The 20520-nt window shown below is 42.1% G+C and overlaps 1 protein-coding gene across 2 annotated transcripts in view; it reads left to right on the top strand.

Annotated features, from left to right (window-relative positions):
- Nucleotides 1–5456, top strand: part of LOC108023071 (potassium voltage-gated channel subfamily H member 8) — a 60468-nt gene extending 55012 nt beyond the window's left edge. For both annotated transcript variants that reach the window (XM_050887487.1, XM_044091831.2), the window contains exons 16-17: nucleotides 295–419; nucleotides 2439–5456. In XM_050887487.1, the coding sequence (XP_050743444.1) occupies nucleotides 295–419; nucleotides 2439–4247 (1934 nt within the window). In that variant the 3' untranslated portion in view covers nucleotides 4248–5456. The remainder of the gene's footprint in view (nucleotides 1–294; nucleotides 420–2438) is intronic.
- The last annotated feature ends 15064 nt before the right edge of the window (nucleotides 5457–20520 follow it).

The raw sequence follows: 20520 nt of genomic DNA, 5'->3' as shown, positions 1-20520 counted from the left end.
TTTTCATCTATCGATTGTCAAAATTTTCATTTTGTTTATGCTTCGACTAGTAGCGTCTGTTGAACTCAGCGCAGTTCATTCGCTTCTGAGCAGCCTGAATTCCATTTACACTTTGGGCCAAGACAGTCATCTGCTTGTTTATTCATTCATGGCAGGCAGTGTCATCAACTTGAGCAGGGCCATCAAGGCGGTCTACTCCGCCACTTGGCCCAGACAAATGCCAGGCTCTATTTTTATGCTCATTGATTCAATACATTCTGCATAGTGCTGACCTTTTCCCGCCCTCTCCAACAGGTAAGGGCGACCTCGTGGGCTCCGACATCAACGTGCACCTGGTGGCCACCAGCAATGGCCAGATGACCGCCACCACCAACAGTGCTGGCCAGGATGTTGTCGTTCGCAGCAGCAGCGACATTAAGGTGAGCTATACTTCCCATGCGCCCCCTGGACTCCACCCCCATTGAGAGCTGCTTTGTGGGGTGGGCTGTGCAGTAATTAAATAGAATTTATTTTTACACCAACCGCTGGACGGGAGCTCAGGGGTGAACGTGAATGGAAGGCATTCAAATGATAGTGGACAGCGCGATGGGGGAGCTCCGCTGTAATAGAGGCGCAAAGGGGTCAAAATTTGCAATGAAATGTAGTTATAATGTATATTTTGAGCGATCAGAAGGCTTACCTTTCTCTTTAGTTTATATTTTCCTTGCTAAAATATAAATTATTACTTTAAAATATAGCTGAAAGCAAGGTCATACATGGCTTAAGGCAAGACTCAAATTTGCATTTTTAGTTTTTATTATGTCATGCTTAAAGTACCAGCTAAACCCTAAGCAACACATATCCTATTTTAAGGCCACACATCACTTGATTTCCAGGGAAACCTGTGGCATTTTCCTGTTGAACTCCGCACTTCAACTCAGGGTAAAAGCTCGAATAAAACAGTTAATTGCCGCTTAAGCTGGGAAATGGCTAGGATATGTTAGTTCCCCGGCACTTTAATTATTTTTTTATCATAGTCTGGAGCTCGCCCTTTGAGGATTAAGGAAGTTGCCATTTCAGGCGGTTTTGTCGTAAACTTTATCTTGTTCCTGGCAGGGAAAGCGATTTTTGGGGGGCAAAAAGTCCAGAGCAGAGGTTTCAAGATGAGTGCACAGCAGTTTGAATTTCGCCTGGCATACCGGGATTTCCTTTTGTTTTTCCTCTCGGCAGAAAGTCAATGGGGCTTGAGAGACCGAGGACTTTGGTATCCTCCTAACCGCGTCTACGATTACTCGTTTACTCTTACTAATTATGGCAATAATCTCGGGGCGCTTCAGGTTTCAAAAGCTTCACGCCTAATTAATTGCCATAAACTCTTGTCTGGCAATTTGAGGCCACTCCCCCGCGGAACTCGGGGGCGGCAATAATTAAGCGAGGAATTTCCAATTTTATTGTCGCTTAATTAGCTGAGGAATGCGCTTAATTTATGCATAGTTTTTCTAAGGGAAGTATCTTGTTCTGGGTTCTGGGCTCTGCCTTTGTCTGTCGCCTTTGTTGATGTTTGGCCTGGCGTGTTTGCCTTTACCTTTTGCTTTTATCTCGTGTTTATTTGCATGTCTGCCTTGGCGGAATAAAGTGCAGACATTGCGAGCAGCTGCCGCCGCGTTTTCCTCCTCGTAGCGCCACTTTGGCAAACAGCTCGGCGAACGGGTCGTATGAGTGATACTTAAGGCGCCGCCCCGCCGCCCCCTCGGATGTGTGCCGAGTGTGTTTGCCGTCGCGGGTGTGCGGGAGTGTGTAAACGCCAAGATGGCACACTCGAGTATGTAAAGAAGACGCCCGGGCGTCAACATCGCCGAGTGCGGTTTCTGGCCAACCGGAAATGGACCACGGAGTACCCCGTGAGAAGGCAACTTTGTTCTGTTTAAAGTATTGATTTTGCATAATTCAATTATTTTGGTGTAAACTAGAACAAAATACAAGTATGTTTAATTGGCCTAAAGTCATAGTGGGAAATATACCTTTTCATCTTGGATAACCGGAAGGGAAGAGGGGAAGCAAATACATTTTATTAGTTTTATAGTCCTCTTCATTTTTACGTACAAATATGACATGTGTCTATTTCCAGTAAAAGGATATCTAAACTTAAAACTCAGTGAGTTTTAGGTAGAGATTTAATAAAGTTTTTATTTTATAGATTTAGTTTTCTTAAAAAAAAAAAAAATAAAGTCACACCAGTTCATAAAACCCTGTGCTACCCTAGCATCGCTTACACGACGCTTAAGCTTTTTCATGTTGTTCATGGGCGTAAACACCAGCTGCCACGCCCCCAGCCCCAGCCACCGCCCCCGTCCAGAGTGCATAATCGTTTAACGCCAAAAACGACCTTTGCCTCACTTGCTGCGAGTTTTCATTTAACTTACACTCTTTGCCATGTTTTCACTCCATAAATTTTGCAGGCGCTCACCTACTGCGATCTGAAGTGCATCCACATGGGCGGTCTGGTGGAGGTGCTGCGTCTCTATCCGGAGTACCAGCAGCAGTTCGCCAACGATATCCAGCACGATCTCACCTGCAACCTGAGGGAGGGCTACGAGAACCAGGACTCCGATATTGGACCCTCATTTCCCCTGCCCAGCATCAGTGAGGATGATGAGAATCGCGAGGAGGCCGAGGAGAATGGCAAGGGGGAGAAGGAGAATGGCGGAGGTCCACCTAGTGGTGCTTCTCCACTCCACAACTTGAGCAATTCGCCCCTGCATGCTGCACGATCTCCACTTTTGGGCAGCATGGGAAGCCCCCGGAACCAGAGGTTGCATCAGCGGGGCAGGTCCTTGATTACTCTGAGGGAAACGAATAAGAGGCACAGGACCCTGAATGCAGCCTGTAGCCTGGATCGAGGTTCCTTCGAGGAGGCTGATCCCCTGGAGGAGGAGCAACAGTCGGCGGGCAAGCGACCCTCGCTGGAGCGACTGGACTCCCAGGTGTCCACCCTGCACCAGGATGTGGCCCAACTGAGCGCCGAGGTCCGCAACGCCATCAGTGCTCTGCAGGAGATGACTTTCACATCGAATGCCATGACCTCCCACAGTTCACTGAAGTTCCCCCCCGCCAGATCCATACCCAATATCAGTGGGGTGGCGGCCACAAGAGCTGGCGATGCAGTGGATCATGGCTTGATGGGTGGCGTTTTGGGAGCCGCTGAAATGGCAGCCATGCAACGCAGTTCATCACATCCTCCGGAGGTTTGGGGCAGGGATGTCCAGCTGCCCACCAGTAACACAGGTAGTTCCAAGGCCGCCTCGCCCGTGGAACCCAAAAAGGTGATGGCCAGCAGGAGCAGTCAAACGGATTTCTACCGCATCGATTTTCCCACCTTCGAGCGTTTTGTTCTGGCCAATCCCCGCCTGGTTTTGGGTCTTCTGGGCATTGAACCGGCAATCAAAAACGAAATGGATCTGCTGCAGCAGAAGCAAACCCTGCAGATATCACCTTTGAATACGATAGACGAGTGTGTCTCGCCGGTGGACCCAAATTTGGCCAGTTCTAAGGAGAGATTGATCACCTCGTCGGCTGCTCCAGCTCCTGGTCGTGTATACCCGCCCCTGGATGACGAGAACTCCAATGACTTTCGCTGGACAATGAAGCACTCGACCAGTCATCACAGTTGTTGCAAGAGCACGGATGCCCTGCTGAGTCCAGAGGAGCAGCCCCAGCCCCTAAACCCAGCCCAGGAGGGCACTCCTCCTCCTTCCCAGTTGCCTGTCCAGGAAGTGAGGTCTTCCTCGAAGAGGAGCATACGAAAGAGCACCAGTGGGAGCAACTCCAGCTTGTCCAGCAGCAGTTCCAGCTCGAATAGCTGCCTGGTGTCGCAGAGCACTGGGAACCTGACCACCACCAATGCCTCGGTGCACTGCAGCAATAGTAGCCAGAGTGTGGCCAGTGTGGCGACCACGAGAAGGGCCTCCTGGAAGCTGCAGCACTCGAGGAGCGGGGAGTACCGGAGACTATCGGAGGCCACCGCCGAGTACTCGCCACCTGCCAAGACCCCACTCCCGGTGGCAGGAGTGAGCTACGACGAGGAGGAGAGTGTGGAGCTGCTGGGACCGCGGAGGAACTCAAGACCCATTCTGCTCGGTGTTAACCAGAATCAGTGTCAAGGACAGGCCATGAATTTCCGCTTCTCCGCCGGCGATGCCGACAAGCTGGAGAAGGGTCTGCGGGGACTGCCCTCCACCCGATCCCTCCGAGATCCGAGTGGCAAATAAGCAGCTGGAGTCATTTACATGCAAGCCGGAGTGCGTGATTTATGTCCTAATTAATACTGAAACACAAAGACGCTTGTACATTTAATATCTCTAAGATACAAACACACACACGAGTTTGGTTGTTCATCTGTTTCCCCCGTAGATTTATCGAGAATACCTACACATATTGTAAAGCATATCAGAGAGGCCAAGAAGTTATTTTTATAAACCTCAGCTGTAATCATGGGAAAATTATTTATTTTCTTAAAAAGCAAGCAACAGATATACGCACTCAGAATATAGGAAAACATATGTCATCGGAAGTACAAAGCTAAGAGACCTCCGAGTAACGATAAATAAGAGTACGAGAGTATATCACAATATCATTGACACTTACGAAAATGGGTGAAATGTTAGTTAAGTTGAATCGGCCTGAAGTTTTGTGGGTAAACGATGTGGAATCAGAACCCTTCTTTGAGACTTAAAAGCTATATTTTGGAAGAGATATAGATATAGCTCTTAAATTTCTTGGGTTTTTGGGGTCAGGAAATAGGGAGCTCGTTAAGTTAAGATCTGGAATTTAGCATAGTTAGGCAAGCTCAATGACAAGAATTTCAAACGGGGATTCAACAGATTTGTAGACATTTAAGCTGTAAATTCATTCTAGTCACTGAGACGTGAGTTAGCCTAGATTATTACCTAAGATAATCGACAATCGTGTGCTACATATATCGAATGGACAGAGCTCGACTTCAAAAGTGGGCTCTCGGGCATTTGGCCAAAAGTAATTTGTGATTCCAAGCGAATGGGCGAAACCGGCAGCTCAATTCTCAGTCTTGGTTCCGTGTTGGTTAAATAGATGGCTATAAAATGAACTGTGTAAATTTCCAACATCCCCATATATATCCTGAGTGTATATAGTGTATGTGGTATGTGTACATTTGCTCCCCAAAAAACTATAAAGACTTGAGCTTCATTCTATCTTTGATGTAAGCATCCTATGATAATAAGTGTATAAGTTTTATATGTGTTTAGATGGATACATATTTTAGCCATAGCCTAAGCGGAATTATTCAATTGAGAATCTAATAAACGTTTTTAAATGTTTTAACCTAATGTTATCGAGACTATATACTTGTATGCATTATATGTGTAGTTATACATTTAAAGAGTAAAAGGATATTCGATATTTCAATAAACAATAAACTTGATGTGACGTATTAAAAGGAAGATGGTGTGTCTCATTTGAGTTGGTTTTCCCCAATTTCCCAACGTTTTTCTTACCCAACTTCCCTCGATGACGGCGTGACTTTTTGCCTTTGACATGACTGGTACTGCTTTAATGCGCTTAATTCAATTGGTCGATTGGTATCGTTGCTCTACCATAATCCGGTAACCTGATTGCCAAGTTTATTGTGTGTCAAGTTCGCATGTCAATTGGGGTATTAAAGCCCCTCGATTTGGGCATCTCTATGGAAAACTCCTCCTGCTGTTCCTGGCCGAGATAAGCGCATTAACTCGGGACCATATTCATCCAGAAATGGGGTTTTACTGAAATTTGAAGTTACTGTGGATCATCGGATAAAAATGCTTAATAAAGCGAAGGATAAAGGTAAATTAAAATATTGTTCCGCCATACTTATAATTTGGTTATTTTCTTTAGTTTTTTTAAGTGCATGTGTACAACCTTGATAAAAAATCTACGTTACAACTGGATTCTACATCCTGATACATATGATTTATACACAAACCCACGGACCAAGGATCTATTTTGTACTAAAAAGCTGGAAGGGATTTATAAGAATTTCCGGGAATAAGAATTTATGGGAGACACAACTACCTAACAAAAAAGTTAAAGTACTTTTGTACCTTACTACATTCTACTGTTAAACAAAATACTAAAGAAAAAGCTCTGTAAATTGTAGTATCCTTGGAAGTACCACAAGCTTTCCTGCTTCAAACGGATGCCCCAACCTTGTGGAACCCATTGCAGAGCTTCGAGTCCTCGAGCTTTTCTTGCTCCCCGACATTGGGTTCTTGCAACCACTAAAGTCCTTGCCCCAAAAGCTCTCGACATCCCACTCGAAAACCGAAAACCAGGTTGGTTAGCTTTGAAATATAATTATCATATGCCAAAGTGCAGAGACGATTTTATTTTTAGCAACGGCGCTGGGGTTCTAATTAGCTCTGAGCCTCATTAATGCAGCCATTATCGCAAAAATAATTTATTTCAAAACTTTGCCGAACATTTTCGGTGATAGAAACGATTTTGTGCGCGAAGGGAGTTGGTGAAGCCCCGGAGAAAAAGAGAAAAAAATGAATGTTAATAACTTGAAACTATTATCAAACTCATTGCGGTGTGTTTTCCCAGTCTCATTTTCAGTTCTCCTTTTTTCGCTTCAACGACAAGAAAAACTACTCGAGCAAAGAAATTAAGCTAACTACTCCTATTTTTTCACTGTTATTGCGGTCGCAATGGCACAAATGCCTCAGTGGGCATCCATAAAAGAGCATAAAAGTGGGGAAAAGTTTTTCACAAAACTTTACAAGGATGGCGAAGGGTGGCAAGGGGGTGGCCTCTATAGCTGCAGACGGAGCCTTAGGAGCTTAGGAGTGTCGCTTAATAAGATGCGCTTAAACTGCCCGATTGGAATCATTGGCGGGCGATGCCCGAAATGCGAAATTCCCAAACGTGGTCCAAGTGTATATTGTTTTAATTAGGATCGCAGACATCGGGGGCAATTAGATGGGCGCTGGGGGCAGGGGGCAGGGGGCGTGGCCATCCTCTTAATTACGCAAATACAAATTGGTCTATCGCATGCACTCTGATTTTGAATTCGCAAATTTTGACCATCAGAATGGGTGTGCAATTTCGGTCCGGCAACTGACGACATTCATGATGCCAGTTAGCAGCACACACGCCCAACAATGGCTATTGATTGCACACAGATACAGATACTCCTCACAGATACTCCACACACATCGGCATTCGCATGAGGAGCACTCAAAAGCGTGTAGTAATTTCTGCTCCAATTCTGCTAAAAACAATACCAGCTTGCACTTGCTGCTGCTCCTTCGCCTGCTTAATTGTGCTGCACAAAAAGAGTTGAACAACTTCTCCCAAATTTAATTGAACTTTGTTGGCATCCTTAAAGTAACCCGAAACTAACTGAATAAATTTTAATCAACCAGTGCGAAAAGAAAAGTTCAAATAAACAACAAGAAAATAAAACAAAAGCAATCGGTTTTCAACAAGATACTTTTGCTTGGTGAGCTTTCATTTCTGTTCACTGGAATCAAAATAGTTCAAGTGATTCTTAGTTACTTCGCTTATCTCCCATTTCAAAGGAGTTTATTTTTATAGATTTTCTAGCCAAAAATGATTCAGTTTAAGATTATTTCTTTAGGCTCTACTTCCAAAAATGGTTTCCTTATTGGTTTTAGGCTCCCACAATCAAGTATTGCATTTTTAAATACCATGCCGGCTTCATTTTCAGTGGTGCAATATATAACATTACCGAAATGTTTGCAATTTTCAGCACACTACAGCTTTTAGTTTATTTACGATGCCAGTTTCACTTGCCAACCAATCGCTTGCAAGCCGATTATATATTTATGACCGAAATTCGAAATCAATCGAAAACTCCCGACCGCCCTGGGCTGAAGCAGCCAACTGCTCCAATAATTTCTAATTTATTTTAAGTAAAAGGGCCAAAGCAAACGAACATAAAGCAAATTACCAAACGTAGTCGATGAAGCGGCACAACAAGCCACGGGCCAGGGCCCAAAAGGGGGCTGGGTGAAAACTTTTGCGCCAAATAAAAGAAATGAATACCCGTCACTGTAAGGTACGAGTGTGTGTGGGTGGGTGTGAAGGTGGGCGGAAGGAGGTTGCACAAGTTTCCCACTGAAATTCAATTGAATGCAAGAGGGCGGAGCTGCAGTCATCATGCTACTCCAGGCTCAAATGGAGCACACAGAAAAAAAATTTAAAATTAATTATAATCAAGATTAAATATTTATCAAATTTGGGAGCTTAAAATAAATATTAGAAAAAGTGTAGATTAAAAAAAGAATTTTGGTGGAAGAAATTACCAAGATTCAGAGCTGAGTAAAGTTTTTGAAATGCTAGATCATTATGTTATAGAAATAAATACAAGCAGCCCTCGTAAAAAATCTTGTAATTTAAATCTAGTAATAAATAAAATATTGAAAGCATAATTTTCGAAAATATAGAGTTAAAAATATAAATAAATAAACAAAATTAAAAGACAATAAATATACATTTTATAAAATAATATGTTAACGGAAGATGGGAAATATTTTTCCATTTTTAAACCACTCATTTTTAAAATCCCATAAAAATACTTTAAGAAAGTAGTAAATACGCTACGCTTCTACTTTCAAATAAAATGCTTACAAAATATACAATAATTATTTTCTCTGCATAGCAAAGAAGTCTGATTGTTGGCTGGCTGTGGGAAATTTGCGGTGCACTCTAAGCGCGTTGGAAAGAAAAGCCAGCAAGTCAGGCGAGACCTCCGATATCCATGGCCGCCGTCTATCGACTGTCGACCCTCGATTGCCGATGGCCGATTGCCGACAGGAGGCAGCCCTAATGTGCGGTTCATTACGCAGAGCTGACCGCACGGCACTCCACCCCGGGCGGAAGGAAAAACAGCCCGTAATCGCATTAAAAGGATTCAGGGGAGTAATTAGCAAAGCAGCAAAGCGACACCCGGCTCATTCAAGCGTCCTGTGCCCCGTTGACAAGTGGACAGCGTTTGATTAGCTAATGCGATTCCGCTCCAGTTGCATCCGCCAAAACCCGCGGCACTCATTCGATGCGAAAAATCCCTCAATTGCCTGTGCAGGTAACAAAGAATGGAAGTTCCACTCTTCATTTTTTTCTGTTTTACTTTCTTCTTTTGCAAGCAACTTTTTGCAACTTTTGCGGCAACTTTTTTGCCACACTCACACACGTATGGGGGAAAAGGAAATGAGTGACTGTACGAGAGTGGTAACAATTTTACAAAAGCGGAAAAAGTTGCCCTTTAAGCTCTTTGTCATACGAAATGCCACCCCCACCACCCGTTTGGCATTGTGCGGCGAAGGCTCGGGCCAAGTTTATGGCATGCACAAAGCATTCAGTTAATACGCACTTAATAGTCAGGTCATAAATTTTAAATACTGCTAAATGGCCGCCCCAAGATATGTGTTCGAGTGTGCTTATATTAATGCCCAGATATGTAAAGCAGAGCATGCATACAAAATCTACAGCGAACACACACATTTATCATCCGCAGCCCGATTATCGCCTTTTACATCCCAGAAAAAATATTCGTCGGGGATGGTGGGGAAAAAGTTGAGATACTTAAACAAAAAATAAAGTTTTAAGTTGAAAATGTATTTCAGATTTAGAAGCTAAACTACTAAACTAACTAAGATCCTTTCAAAACCTTACATTATTATATTATATTGATTATTTTTGAAGTTTTAATTTTAATTACTTAAAGTAAACATATAAAATTCTTAAAAAATGGTATACATTTTAGTTTGCATCTGAAAAAATAAAACATTTTTATATATATGCTGATTGGCCCTTCAGATTTTTGTGTCTCCCCTGACAAGGTTTGCGGCAAAATATATAAAATTAAACTTGGCAAGCCAATTTTAAATCCGAAAACTGAAAACGTAAAGTTTTGAACCAGTGAAATATCAAGTTCCAGGTAAAGTAATAAAAAAGTTGAAAAATTTCTTCAGTTCCGGCTTTTGCCATATGTTTAACCGGTAGGGCGGGAAATCGGAGTGATGTCCTTAGCGTAGATCCACCCATTTTGTAGGATTCTTTGCGTTGTCTGCCAACTGTAAGTACTCGAAATTACAGTTTTCAATTACCAAGCGTTTAGTTGTCGCTGCGACCTTGTAAGTGGGAGTGCGGGCGGGTGGAGTAGTTGGCTGCGGCACTTAAAGTTGGACCTCCTTTGGGGGCAAGGATTTTATTGCTTGTCTCAAAGTTTTCGCTCGTCCTGTTTTACGACTTTGTCTAGCAACATTTTTGCACGAGTGTATTTATGGGCCAAGTGTCACCCGCAAATGCAAGCCACACCCACTACCACCAAACACCACCCACCTCCCACTCCCACACATACATTCCTTGGAGTTCGCCAACTTCGACGAGCGCATAAAAATGATGAGTTATTTGTTTTTTAGTGCATAATTTATGAGTTAAATGAGTTTTTCATATGCGAACGCGTGGCTGACAGCATTCGTTATGGCTTTGGGCGTTGTTCTACAGATTTGTTAGGAGCACACAACCACTGGGACAGTGGGGAACCCCCAAAAAACACCCAAAAGCCCCCAAGCCACCCACTGAAACACACGGCCAACGAGTGAGTGTCGTGCATGTTGGCTGTCTTTTTATTTATGACTTTTACGCGTGAAACTTCATTCGAAAGCGTTTAAGTGGAAGCACACACGGAAAGATTTCCTCAGCCAGGACTGGGCAAACTTTTGTTGCCCCACGCACACCAATTTGAGAAGGTGCAGAGAGCGAAATATGTCTTAATAAAGCCATAATTTACTTGGCCAAACAATAAGTATTCAATATAAAAAAATAAATTTAAAGGAGGGTCATTTTATCACAGAGAAAATTGCGCCAATAAAATAGCTTAATCGCCTTCTAAACAATCCATTTCTTTGTTTGACATCAACAAATTACTATTTTGTTATAGATATACTTTTAAATAGTAACCAAAGCAACTACAAAATATGCAACATTTCATTGTTAACCTAATTTATTAGACAAATTATATATTAAATCATGTCATTTTACTATTTCATTAAAAGATGATAATTTAAAATAAATTTTTTTTATAAATTAATGGTTTATATATATACAAAAATGTGCCTTATTGACAAAAACTTTTGGCTTGTTTACACTTAATTTTTTTGTCTTTAACTTATAACCCTTTAAGTAGGCTCGTCCGCAGTTTTTCCAAAGTTTTTCTTTGTCTGCACACACACTCGCATATGCGGCACTTAAACATGCTCTTTGTGGCTTGACTTGATGGCACGTTTATCATGCAAATTGCGCCTAATTGTCCGGAATGGGTTTCCTTAAACTTAAACATACTTTCCCGTTTGGAACTTGCTTTGTGGCCAAAAGCAATATAAGCCGCCAACGGCAAGCGGCAAACCAAAGTATAACCAATTGCTAGCAGGCAAAATTTGCAACGCAGCTTAGCAGGCATTCTGATTTAATTGTTTTTGTGTGCTGGGCCGTAAGAAAAAATAACTTAACCCTTTTTTTTACCCTTCCCCACCCACCGGACGACTTTTTTATATTTTTCTTGTCTGCTTTATTTACCGAATTGAGCTCGCCGCGCCTCTCTCCAACTGCAGCCCAAGTGGCGGGCATTAAATTTTAACGTTAAATGCGCGAAAAGCGTCGCAACTTTAAATGAATTGTTTTTGGGCGCGGGCACAGGCCCCTCGGATCCGGGTTCGAGTCCGGTCCTAAGTCCAGGTCCAGGTTCGGGTCCAGGTCCTGCTCCTGCACGGTAGGCCCATGTAAATTAGAAGCGGCTTTGTTTTCGCCCAGCTTTGTTTCTGCTCAATTTTTGTTTGTTTGGCTTCTTTTTATTATGTGTGCTCTTCCAGAAGGTAAAGTCATTTTTACGGGGGGTTTGTATAGGAGATTTATATATGTATATATGATAAACTAGTTTATCTTTGGAAATATATCCTTAAAGTGTTTTTTTTTTTCTGAATAAATGATAAACGTAACGTGTTACATCTTAATATAATTAAACGCAAAATGAAGTCCAAAACCCAAGCGATCAAAGAAAATTTTTTTTTATTTTGTTATTAGAAAAAATGTTATTTTGTTACAATTCAAAAAATTAGGTTATAAAAGTAATTAAACTTTTGAAACGGTATATATTCGTTTCTGTAGTACCATGGTAGCCAACTCTCGGTGCGCTTCGTCACTACGTGGATTGCCGTTTACTGCTGCAAATAGTTGTGGATGGACCCTTATTTTAAGATACCTAAAACTTGAATATTTTTAATCATTAAATATTTAGGTCCATTAGTACTTTTTGAAACTATCCATAAGATATTATGCTATCTTAAATGTGAATCCATTTTCCGGTAGAGTATCCCCACATGCCTCTTCTATATTAGAATTTTTCTGCTTTGGTTTTTTGTTGTTACTCCTCACTTCCAGCGCTGCTTCTGTTGTTTGCTTTTTTGTCGATTGCTTTGGCCGGCGGCATTCATTTGGCAACGCTTGGCTGATGAATCTGGCCCCGAATCTCGGAATCTGCGAGTCTCGGGGATGAGGTGGATCCCCGTTTCTGGGCCCCTCCATGGGGGAGCTGTGCTCGGCGCTGTCCCGAAATGTTTCCGGCTGGTGTCAGGCCATCAATCTGACCTCCGGCACCGCAATGTCCCGCAATGGAGGAAGATACAGATGTAGAGATACAGATACGGTGGCCGCCGCTGGCCTCTAATTTAAAAACTCTTTTACGCCGTCTCGCCTCAAATACGCTGCCGCCCAATAATGTGAATTTTATGTATTTGAAGTGGCAGCTGTGGGGCCAAAAAAACAGTGCAGAAAAGAGGAGCTTTGGAAAAACACGTTGAGAAATGTAATAGCATAACTCTTTGGCAGCTTAGGTTGGCTCTGCCCGTTGCCCTTTGCCCTCTGTTCTTTTCATTCTGCTGGAAAGGCCCGAGGCATTTTAGCCAAAGTGACAAACTGGGCTGCGGCCTCAGAGGGGCGTGGCAAAAATGGCGAAAAGCGGGGCCTCAAACTTTACTGCGGTGGCCACTGAATGCGATTTAATGATGTGGGCCCTCCGGGATCAGAAGGCGAGGGAGCTATCGAATTCATTTCATTGCCTCCCACTCGCAATTATTTCTGCCCGGTTAAGGGAATAATTTATTGGTCGGTACATTCCACTCGATGCGGCGGATTTCCATGCATAATTAGCCATTTATTTCGATGGACAAGCCGGGCTTTCGTGGATAAAAGATTATAGTTATTGGGTGTTTTAAGGATTTTCTTTCTCTTTACATCATTTAAAATCTATTAAACATAATATTAATTAATATTATTCACTTCTTGTTATAAATTCTTCATATTAAACAGTCTTTTCTGGATACAGGAATATAGTTTTTTGGTATTTTAAACTTATATATATTTTAGTAAAAAATAAATATAAATTAAATTGTGTTAAACAAACTAATCAGTTGGCTATAGAAGTGAAAAGGTATTTTATTTATCTACTAGTTATAGAGATAGTAAGCTCCAAGTAATTCCCACTTCCCACTCTTTTGACCCTTTCATAACCTCCTATTCCGCTTGGCATATTCCATTCACACCCGACTCGATGTGTCCCCGCTTTCCCGGCTGACAAACTGTTCCATAATAGAATTCTAACCGATTCATTCAATTACTTTCCCACTGAAATCACTTTTCACGCTCTTTGGCGCAGAGAAGCGACCTTTTTCCGCCTCCCCCCTTTTGATTTGGTGTTTGTGCGAGGATGATTGGTCTGGCCACGTGTCAATTAAAATAAATTTCCAGAGCTTAAATAAATCAATGCCCGACGCTGGGACACTAATGTGATTAAGCGCCAAGTTCAAATTAAACAAATACACCGGCAAAAGTCAACATTTCAGCCATTGGCAATGGCAATTGTGGCTGTAAGTGTCCGGAAAGTAAACAATTTTTTAAATCGAGTGCTGGGCGGCATAAATTATGAAGGATGTCGAATGGAACCGGGAAATGCAAGAATTAAAAATCGCGGCCGTTGTCGCATTAACATTCAGGGCTTTTGGCCACATCAAAAAAGGTTATGACGGTCGAAGGGGAGGGTATTAAAAATGCCCGAGAAACATTTACATGTTGTCTGGCAATAAAAGGCGTTGCTAAGTCTGAGGTTAATTTGCGTAATGCGATGTAATTTTTAATGTCCCACCAAAAGGGGTGTTCCATTGGCGCGAAGGCACGAAAAGGGCGTTAAATTTCATTGCCCTGAAAATGTACAATGTATAAACATTTTAAATCCGGCTCAGGCCATGCAAAGAGCCCTATGTGTGTCGTAGCCCCTGAAATAAAAATGAGACCGACCTTCGGAATTGAAAGGCAGTAGCAGTTGGCCGCTACCCATTGCCCTTTGGTTGCATACAAAATTAAATTTATTTATTTTCCGCCTGTGTTTTTTCGTTTGGCGGCTGCACGGGCATTGGCGCAATTACACGCTCGTCCTTCGGCAATTAACGAATGCCGGCCAAAAAGGCAATGGCCAAAAGGGAAACTGCCAATATGCAAAAGAGCCAAGAGTTGCAGCGGGGCCCACTTATTTATCAAATCGTCCCGGATTTCCCCCACAGCCCGTGGCCATTAATCTCAAAGACAGACACAAAAAGCGATGCTTTTTCGACCTTAATTAAAGACGCATATTGCCCGCATTATTTTTTTTACTTTTCCGCTTTTCTTGGCCCTTGCAGCAGCAGCTTTTGCCAGTTCGCTTCGAAAATAAAAAAACATAAATAAATATTTGCGCAGGCGGTCTCATTAAGTCCGTCTGCCCTGCGAGCTGTCTAATTGCCAACTAATGAATTCTATTTTTTGAGGAGTTCTTTAAAAAATTCGTACGACTTAAAAAGCAAGTGCTTCATCCACACTTAAAGAGCGTACTCGAATACATTTAAAAATGGCCTTAGGGCCTGAAATTTTCGTTTAAATATATTAATCAACATTTATTGTCACTTTCAGCAAATACAGTGGCAATTTAAATTTGTGTGATTTTCAATTCTATTATAATTTGTTTGCTGTATTGGCTTAATAGCAGAAAAACAATGCTTTCCAAATTAAACACAGACATTAAATTGAATTTAATTGCTTGAGAGTAAATGGTGTGCCAACAAATCATTTTAGAATTTAATGAAAATTAAGTGTACAACAAAAGACTGGAAATCATGTTCGAAAAACTTAAAAAAAGCCCCCGCCATCTAAACTTGATTAAATAAAAAAATTGAAATAGGTAAAGCTGTCAGCTCAGAGCGATATATATTTTATTCAAGAAGAGAAAAAACAATGTAATTGCTATTTAAAAGTAACTTTTTCACGCATCTGTGCAATGCATAAATTATTTATTTTCTAACAACCAAAAAGCAACTCTTTAACAATTCAATTGTAATTCCGCGTGTCTCAACGCTTGTTCAAAATTCATCAGCAAAAACTGCGGTTGTTTTTTTGCAACTATTTCGCTTTGTGGTGGAAATACACTTTTTCTCGATGAAAATGAAAACCCACGGACACAAAGAGCGGGAAAATTAGAGCACAAGCCGGAATAATAAATAAATGAAACGAACCTGGACAATGGGAAACTTGGGAGTGCGTCTGGCAGCTTGGGGTTAAGCAGGCCTGCCCCAGTTGACCCGAGAACTTTGGCCAAAGCCTCGCAAGAAGCAGGCTGAAACAATTACAAAACTGATTAGAAAATCTGGCTAACCAGAGGCAAACACACGCACCATTGTCTTGCCTACGCCCTCATCTGGATGTCCGACCGGCCCTGGAAGTGGTATCTCCCGGATCTCTTGTATCTTTCCGTTCGTCTGGATGGAACCTGCTATCTTGGCGTGGGCCCAGAGAAACAACAGACCGCACAATTTGCAGGAACAACAATGGGACAACGCAAAGCCAAAACGAGTCGAAGAGGGCAACGAAAAACTATGGAAAACAAAGGTCGCAGGGAAAAGGTATGGGATGGGATGGGTGTACTTAGGGGGGCGTGGCAACCGCAACCTTGGTATTGAAAATCGAAGCCGAAACACGCTCTCTAATGCGAGGGGTTCGCCCAGACAGAAAGTCTTTACGGTTGACTCTAATCGAGTTAGTCAGCGACACCTTAAATATTCTACGAGTCCCTGACCGAAAAAAAGTAAAACAGGGGCCGAAACCCACAAAAGGAAGCTGCGGAACCATATGCGGTTGTCCTTACACTGACGGAAAATGCGCTCGAATATTTTAAAACAGAAATATATCAAACAATGATTACAACAAATACAACCGATAACAAAAATTATGATAGATGTATTCTTTAAAACATGCTTTGAAAATGTATACATTTTTTATTGGTTTCCGAAATTTCTTAGTATTAAATTTCAATTTATATTTGTTATTCTAACCTCTCTAATAATAACTCATCCTCTTGAAGTAATAATTAATCAAGAAAAACTTAAAATATATATAATTAAAGGATCCATTTCAAATGGTTTGGAAGTTTAAACATTCACCATGGATAAAAACTTATAATGTGTAATTAGTTTTCACAGCAAAAGAAAATATTAAAACAATAAAGATTTTCCCATTACAATTTATCTTGTAGAAAATGTATCTTCAATAGTTATTAATAATTTTTAAAAATTAAAATTAAAGTGTGGTACGATGAAGTTCAGTGATGTTTGCTAAGAGCTCTGATCAGGCCTTGCCATTTCTCGGGCTCTAATGGATATTTTTGCCAAGTGTGGAGCCCGGTTTTTCTTTTTGGGCCTATGAAGATGTAGCTGGCTGTGTGCACGACGGTATCTCCCTCTGCACTGGCCGCTTGGCCATTTTAAATTGCAGCTCTTGGCCCTCTTTTTGGACAGCTGGCAAATGAGTTTAGGTAGCTGACCAAGCATCGCCTGCCAGTTTGGCTTTTCCCTTTTCGCATGCTGCACTCGGACCCCAAATAAATTTCGACTGCCCCCCGGCCTTCCCCCAAGTCCCCGGACCTTTTTTCGGAGCGATGCCAATAACGATAACAATAATTGCCGTCCAGGGACAAATATGTTCACCATTTTCCAATAGCGTCAACCGATGTTTGTTTCTAATAAAAAATGAACGCAGCGTGCGCACAGCTGTAACTGTAAAAGCTTTTCAACTGTCCAGCTCGGCCACATATGTCTGAGTGTGCCTGTGTGTATCTGTGTGGGCCCTCTGCATGCGTGTGTATCTGTGTGTGGCGCCGTCTGCCTGTGTGGGTGGGTGTGACCAACGCCAATGTTTTGCTTGATTCCACATTTGTTTGTTCATTGGATTTGTGTTTTTTATTTTGCGCTCTTTTTTCGATTTCTAGTTTGGGGACCCTACCGCTTCTCCCACTTTTTTACTTGCCACTTGGCATTTTTTTTTTATTTTTTAAAGCTCTGAAATCGATTTGAGTTAAACGTTCTTCAAGCACTGGCCACCCTGCTGTTTCTGTTGTTGATATTTGTTATTGTTTCTGGCGCTTGTTTATTTATTTGTTTTGGCATTTCACGGAGCATGGCGCAAAACGCTCGCCCTTTTGGCATGACTGATTTTGCACCATAACCCAGGATATGCCATACGATAAACGTATCTGTATGTACACGGGGTTCAAATACAAATGGGTCCTCGTGTGTGGGTCCGAGTTCTGAGTGATTGCTTGGGATTTGCGGGTCCATGGACCTGGGAAGAGCTTACAAATTTGAGTCACTTTTCACCAGCCGGACTATTAAGCATTTGGCCAGAATGCCAAATTAACAAATGGACTGCGTTCGATTGCCGATTCATTTCGGGTCTGTGAAAGGTATACCGATTCGAATGGGACCTTTATTTTTTACCTTTTCTAAATATGTTTTGGCCTGACCCACTTATGAAAGCCTTCTCTTTTGATTTGATTTCCGAGTGTTGAAGTGGATATGATAAATATTCATTGAACGTGTTTTATATAATTAAACATTATATATTTTTAAATTATAGAATAGTTATAGTAAATTATAGTTAATAGGTATATAGTTATAGTAAATTAGTTAGAAACCATTAAAAATTCTTAAATTATATAGTTAAAAAAAACTGAAGTTTTCGAAACAGAAAAAGATAGCTAAGTGCATCAAAATATCAACAAATTTTTCGAATTTTGTCTTTCTTCCCAGGTCTTAAATTTCACAGAAACATTGGTTGTCGCCTAATGACGAGGAGGGGCAGTCCCTTAACGCTGCCTGGCAATTGCCATCGAGCACGAGTTCAAAAGTAATTTACCCTCAAAGGGACTTTGGCATGCAGGGCAGTACAAAAGGACGGCGGACTGCAGCCAGAATTCCGATTGCAAGGCATAAATAGCTGCCCGCTGCACTTGCCCATGTCCTGGTATCCCCATAATCCCAGCCTTCTTTCTGCAGACTTGCACACGAGCGGTCATAAACTCAGAGCCTTCCAGGATCCCGCTCCTTTTTGTGTGTGCCTATCGGCTGAGGGAAAGTTTTCTAATTAAGTTACTCATACGCACCGGGAGCCCGAGCCCGAGACCGAGTGCATATGACTGACGGGAAAGTAATTTTCATAAAAGGGAAGTGGTAGCCAGGCCGTTTTCATGCTGGCTGTGAAAGCGAAAACCTCTAAAAACTTAAAGCTCCAAAGCCAAATTGCCAACTCGGCTCTAGGTTCATCTTTGGGAAAGTTCCAGTACAGTTGTTCTTCCGAAACAAGGGCCTTGGAACTGGTTTTTATAATTTTTTAGATCCAGTTTTTAGTTTCCGCTTTGGTGGTGACTCAACTTTGTTGTGCCATCTTCTATAAAAGGGTAATCATAACTATTGTATTATATTTTGGAAAATATAAAGTTTTAATAGAAGTTCATTTTGAATACCTCCTTTTCCATTAATAACTTTTTAGTTTGTAATTAAAACTTATAGATGGTAAAATTACCCCGTGCTGCTGATCATAATTGGCAATTGTGAAGGAAGTGAAAATTGTTTTGCAACAAAAAATTGCAATTTGTATTTCAATAATTAAACTGGTTTAACTTTTAAACAACTTTTTGGCTTGGGCTTACATCAACTTCTATTTGAAATGGTTGTTTTAAAAATTTGAATTCAACTGAGCTGAAATTCTACAGTTTATTTAAATTTATTTTACATAAGTACTTAGTGAATTTAGGCGTTAAACATTTCTGCAGTTCAATTAAAAAGTAATTTTGTTGCGGCTCAAAAATATTTGCTTTTACTTCTGGTAAGTCCCACCAAATCTGTTTTCATCTGCCGAATTTTCACTGTACCCGCTGCATCTGCCGCGTTGCAATCCCAAGACATCTGCCGGCTGCCTATTAAATGGACTACGCCGCGTCTTTGACGTGCCTTATGGCCCCATGGCCTTATGGCCTCCTGGCAAGGCTCTGAAAATAAGCTGCAACATTGTAAGATTGCTGCAACATGCTTAACATAATTATAAAGTTGCCTGCACAGCTCGCCCCCACGACTTTGTCGTCCTTGTTAATTCAGACACTTTGCACGTAAAATGTATGAAACACTTTTTCCCCGCCCGCAGGCATCATCATCGTCTTCGGCTCAGGCTGCTCCTCCTCCCCCATCCCCGCCAGCATTTCCATCTCCATTTTAGCCTTCTTAGCAGGTCGTCCTGCGATTTCCATTTCCCAGCGCTGCTGCTGCCGCTGCGGCTGAGGCCGCCGCTTGTTTTACTTTTAATTGGAAATCTCAAAAGATTAGTTATGCTTCGGTGCCAAGAAGCCTTTCCCGCCGCTGCGAGCCGGGCCCTCGTAATTGGTGCATTGCGATTCAAGAGGCCAGCATGCACGGCTGCCTGTGTCTTGAGGCCAAGTGTATGCACACACTGCCTTTCAAATTGTATGCAAGCAGGTCAAATAATGGCAACAAACGAGCCTTTTTCAAGCGCCCAAACTTTGTGCGAGCCCAGGCAAACATGCCAGAGTTGCGTATACGCAGCGTTGCCCCTCGAGTCCCCTGCCAATCGTTAAGTTTGGCAGGGCTTAGTGGTTAGATTGATGAAGTTGGCCACTGCAAGTGACAACAAGTAACTTCTTTAAGACGCTTTCCCTGCAATCTTGGCTGGCGAAAAACTGTGTGCGAAAATCCCAACTAATTGCTTTTCCAGCCAGCGGCCAAAGGCCCCAGAAGGAAAACATGAAGGGGTCAGACCAGAGGGCACAGAAAAAAAAACAATATGAAAATAGGCAAAAGCGAGGTGAACGAGAGGCCAAACTGCAGTTGGCCAAAGTTGTCAACGGCACACAAAACTTTGGCGACAAAGTGCAATCAATGGTGAATTATTACCCATTTCAATGAGCCGCGCTTGGCCCCTTGGCGAGTAGAAAAGCAGCCGAGGGAGAAACTTGAAGTAGTGCCAAGAAAAAATAAGTTGTAAAAGCGCAAAAATATCCGAGAAACTCGTAAAGGAAAACGAATCAATTTTTAGGGCTTCTCAGCGACTTGTCAATGCCATAAAAGGAGCGCTGAA

This window comes from Drosophila biarmipes, chromosome 2R (assembly GCF_025231255.1).
Source record: "Drosophila biarmipes strain raj3 chromosome 2R, RU_DBia_V1.1, whole genome shotgun sequence".
NCBI classification, from domain to species: Eukaryota; Metazoa; Arthropoda; class Insecta; order Diptera; family Drosophilidae; genus Drosophila; species Drosophila biarmipes.
This window is presented reverse-complemented; position numbering and strand designations above follow the sequence as displayed.